The 4,057-nt window shown below is 31.7% G+C and overlaps 1 protein-coding gene and 1 long non-coding RNA gene across 4 annotated transcripts in view; one reads left to right on the top strand and one right to left on the bottom strand.

The window, feature by feature from the left end:
* LOC102680018 (high-affinity choline transporter 1-like) overlaps nt 1–4,057 on the bottom strand; it is a 19,015-nt gene that overhangs the window by 9,426 nt on the left and 5,532 nt on the right. For all 3 annotated transcript variants that reach the window (XM_006622018.2, XM_006622016.2, XM_006622017.2), the window contains 2 exons: nt 3,245–3,471; nt 1,018–1,125 (listed from right to left, as the gene is read on the bottom strand). In XM_006622018.2, coding sequence (XP_006622081.1) covers nt 1,018–1,125; nt 3,245–3,416 — 280 coding nt within the window. In that variant the 5' untranslated portion in view covers nt 3,417–3,471. The remainder of the gene's footprint in view (nt 1–1,017; nt 1,126–3,244; nt 3,472–4,057) is intronic.
* LOC102679923 lies at nt 1,605–2,319 on the top strand. Its single transcript, XR_422623.2, has 2 exons — nt 1,605–1,893; nt 1,946–2,319. It is a non-coding gene; the product is annotated as an uncharacterized LOC102679923 (long non-coding RNA).

Raw genomic sequence — 4,057 nt, 5'->3', positions numbered from 1 at the left:
AAAAAAAAAAAAAAAAAAAAAAAAAAAAAAAAAAAAAAAAAAAAAAAAAAAAAAAAAAAATTGGCGATAAAATGGTTTGAGCATTCGTCGGCGTGCAAATAAATCGAGCTTATGTGTGTCCGTTCGATCGAACCACCGATTGGGTCGTTCACCTGGAAAATATTTCAGCAGAGAATTTTCCAGACTCTCTCCGCCGAATGAGAAATTTTTAATCTACATTTCTGACGATTTTAAAATAGAATATCTTTCACCATTTGTTCATTCATTTTTATCGTTATAAAAATCATATTGGAAAAAAGGATCGACAATTATTCCAATTATTTTTATTATTATTTATTATTATATCGATTGCGAAATTTTTTTAAAAAAAAATTTTAATTTATATAAATTTTAATATCGAACTTTTTATATTTAAATTTTGCCTCATTTTAATTATTCAGAAAATTGTTTACGAATATTTAAAAAATACGATATATCTATCATAATATAATCCTATTCTTATCCCTCCTCCGTTAAACTCCTCGATGCCACTCTCCTAAAGCACGCCTCAGATAACAATTACCAAGCTATCAACAATAGCCCTCTTCCGAGGTAATTTTCGCGGAATGCAAATAATTCGCATGCAGAATCGCATGAGAAGAGAGAAAGAGAAGAAAAGATAAATATAATAGCCTTGGATGTCTTCGGCCTTGACAGTTTCATTATCTCATACTCGTCGATCTACTTCCACTCCCTCTATACTTCATCAAATGCGTGGCTAAATTAAGGTTACGTGTGTCGTGTAGCGTGGACCACGTTATAACCACGTTGATTTACAATGAAAATAATTAAAAAGTTTTTTATATATATTTCCAAGTGTTAGATAGAAATTTAGCTTCAATTAAGAATATATATAATGTTTCGATATCATATTTGGAATATTTATTTCGATTATTGATGAATTTTACGTCCTCGTTGCATATACGTGGTCTCACGCCGCAACATTGGCGAATAAATGTCGAAAGATTAGTAGCATACCGAACAGTAGACTGAGGCTGTAACCGAAGGGCACTTGACACCAGGCCAATCCTTTGGTAAACATCAATTCAGCGGTCCCGTTTATGTAGGCGCCACCGACCCACGTGGCTGTGGAAAAAGAGCAAAGAACGCGTGCTGTATCTCTCGATTAGTTGGCTTCGATTAAGCGAGAAATCGCTCTTTCGAGGGAAAATGTTAGGGAGCGAGGTCATCTGTAAAAGCTTAATAAACATGTTACTATATACTGGCGAGGAAATGCGACGTTTCTTTTATTTCTTTCTTATGAAATTAGAGAAAAAATGGTGTAGAAGTATGTGATCTATTAATTATATCTACGAGTATATAAATAATTATTTATCCAGGACCGAAAGTTCAACTATTTATAATCTTGTTGTATCTATTTTCTCTATCACGTTAAATTAATCATATCTCGTATAATTATTTATAAATGCATCTATTATTCATGACAATTTATTTTTATCTTATTATCATAAACAAAAGGTAAATTTAAATTAGAGTATTAATAAATCTCATCTCATTTCATCAATTACCAAAACAACTTGACCTTTGTCGATCCTACCATAAAATTAAAACTATTCCTGGTATAAAACCAATTCCCCCGACCTAAATTTTCCCGTGGCTGACCGAACGCCGCTGGAACAATTGGGAAGACCGCAGAAACGCATGCAAATCCCCTCCATCGTTGCTCTTACCATTCATTCTTCACCGAACGAAGAGAGGGGCGAGGGGAAGGGGGGGGGGAGAAGAAAAAGAACATAATACGGACAGTTATGGTCGAGCGAAGCATTTTCCACGACATATTTTCTCGTCCTAGTGTTATTAAGCTAATGGAGGGATGCAAAAATGATTTCCACGGTGAGAGGGTATGGTTAGAGCGTAGATGTGTATAAATGAAATGCGGTTCTAGAATGGATTCAACGGTTGTGACGAGGGGAGGAATACAGGAAATGTGGAATGGAGACGCGCGAACGGGAGAAAAAATAAAAAGAGGAAACTAGGGATAAATGAGAAACACGATTGACGCGACAACAAAGCCTGGATTCCCCGGTGTCCTACTGTGCCTGCAGTCGATAAAACATCGCGTATGTTCGTTCAAAGAATCGGGGAGAGAATAAAGAAGATACGCACGCGGTATATTTCTGAAATCATGATATAGCGGATGATGATTCTGCATGTAAAAATAAATTGAAAAAAAAAAAAAAAGAATAATATTTTTTCATGCGAAACTCCGTTGGTAAAATAAATCATGCTTGAAAATTTTTCGAATGAAAGCGAAATTGATTAATTCCCTATTGAATATAAATGAATTTTTCTTTGATAGTTTTGATTATTTTGTGTATGAAAATAAATAAAATATAGAATAAAATTTTATCGTTTATATTCTTTTTTAAAGTATCGAGATTGAACATTTATAATGCGCGAATCGTATAATTTTAAAATTAATTTTCCCAAAAATTAATTTTTTAACGAAAAAGATTTATTCTATATTTTTTTACACATAGAATTACCACATGGAAATGTCATATAATTCTAAAGAATTTCCCATTAGAAGTATTATATTCGAGTTTAATAATTAATAATTAAAATGTTAAATAATATATTTTTGTTAAAAATTAAGTTTTATAAAGACGAATCTGATTGTTAAGTTTAATAGTTTTTTAAAAAATATTGATCTACTTCTGTTCAAATTGGAATTTAAATTTTATAAGAATAGATTTTATATAAGAATAGTTGTCTGTTTTTTAAGAAAATCAAATATGTATATGTATATATTGAAATTGAATAATATTGTAATAGTATTGTAATTTCTGAATAAATTATATCGTTCCACTAATCCCAATGAGGCAGATGATTAAGATACTTATAGATTCAATGAGAACAGAGTTGAGAATTGATAATTTAATTCATCAGGATTATTAATATCATATTCGATTCCATAGCCATGAATTTCAGAAGGAACAAAATTCGATAATACTATTTATACAAGGCAAACGATCAATTTTTAATTGAATTCTTAATTTGACTATTTTATAACTTGCAACATTTATAACAAGCTTTTACAATCCAACAATGTCTGAATCTACTGATTTCCAATATTATCAAATGAACATCCTCGTTTGACTAATCGAATGAATATATACAATCGCTCGAATTCAACTCGAATTTCATATTGTGAATACAGAAAAGAATTTTGTTTAAAACTTACCGATCAAAGTGAAGACACCAAGAATCGGACCTAAGCCACGGTTAGCCAGTATCAAAGCGTCATGGCCGTGGCGGGATTTTTTCTTCTTCACTGCGGCCGCCCAAATACCGACACCCAACACCGCCACATAAAACGCGATCACACCGACCAAACCTATCACGTACACCCCCATCGCTGCACCCTTTCACTTCTCTCTTCTTCCGGGATAATTGCGGGATCCCCTGCGACTGAATCGTTTCCAATATTTAACGCGTTCTCTCCTTTATCTTTTCACACACTTATCATCACGCGAAATTAATTACGAAAGATATATCGAAACGTTTGAACCCATCTTTAAATCCTTTTTGCTAACTTTATTAGTCGGCCATTAATCCGGTTGAAAAAGTAAAATTTCGAATAAAGTTATTACTTCAAGTAATAATTACTTATTTAAATGCTCGAATAACGTTTATTCGCTTTTCGTATAATCATTTGCAATTATTTGCAATTATTTATAATTATTATTATTATAACGATATTATCATTATTATTATTTCGAACGATAAATCATTGAAGTAAATTATGAAAATAACTTTGCTCGTATCTTTAAGTAAAATTTCGAATAAAATTTTACTTTAAATAATTACTTGAATAACGATTTGACATTATAATTATTTGCAATTATTATTTCGAACGATAAACCATCGAAATAACTTATGAGACTAACTTTGTTCGAAACCTCGATTTTATTTGAATTTTAGCCCATCACATGTTTGCCAAGAACTACAATACAACAGATTGGGAAGAACGACAAAGGGTATTACGGGTAAAATT

The sequence above is a fragment of the Apis dorsata genome, unplaced genomic scaffold, assembly GCF_000469605.1.
Source record: "Apis dorsata unplaced genomic scaffold, Apis dorsata 1.3 scaffold_655, whole genome shotgun sequence".
Taxonomy (NCBI): domain Eukaryota; kingdom Metazoa; phylum Arthropoda; class Insecta; order Hymenoptera; family Apidae; genus Apis; species Apis dorsata.
Note: the sequence above shows the minus strand (reverse complement) of the source record. Positions and strands in the feature narration are given on the sequence as shown.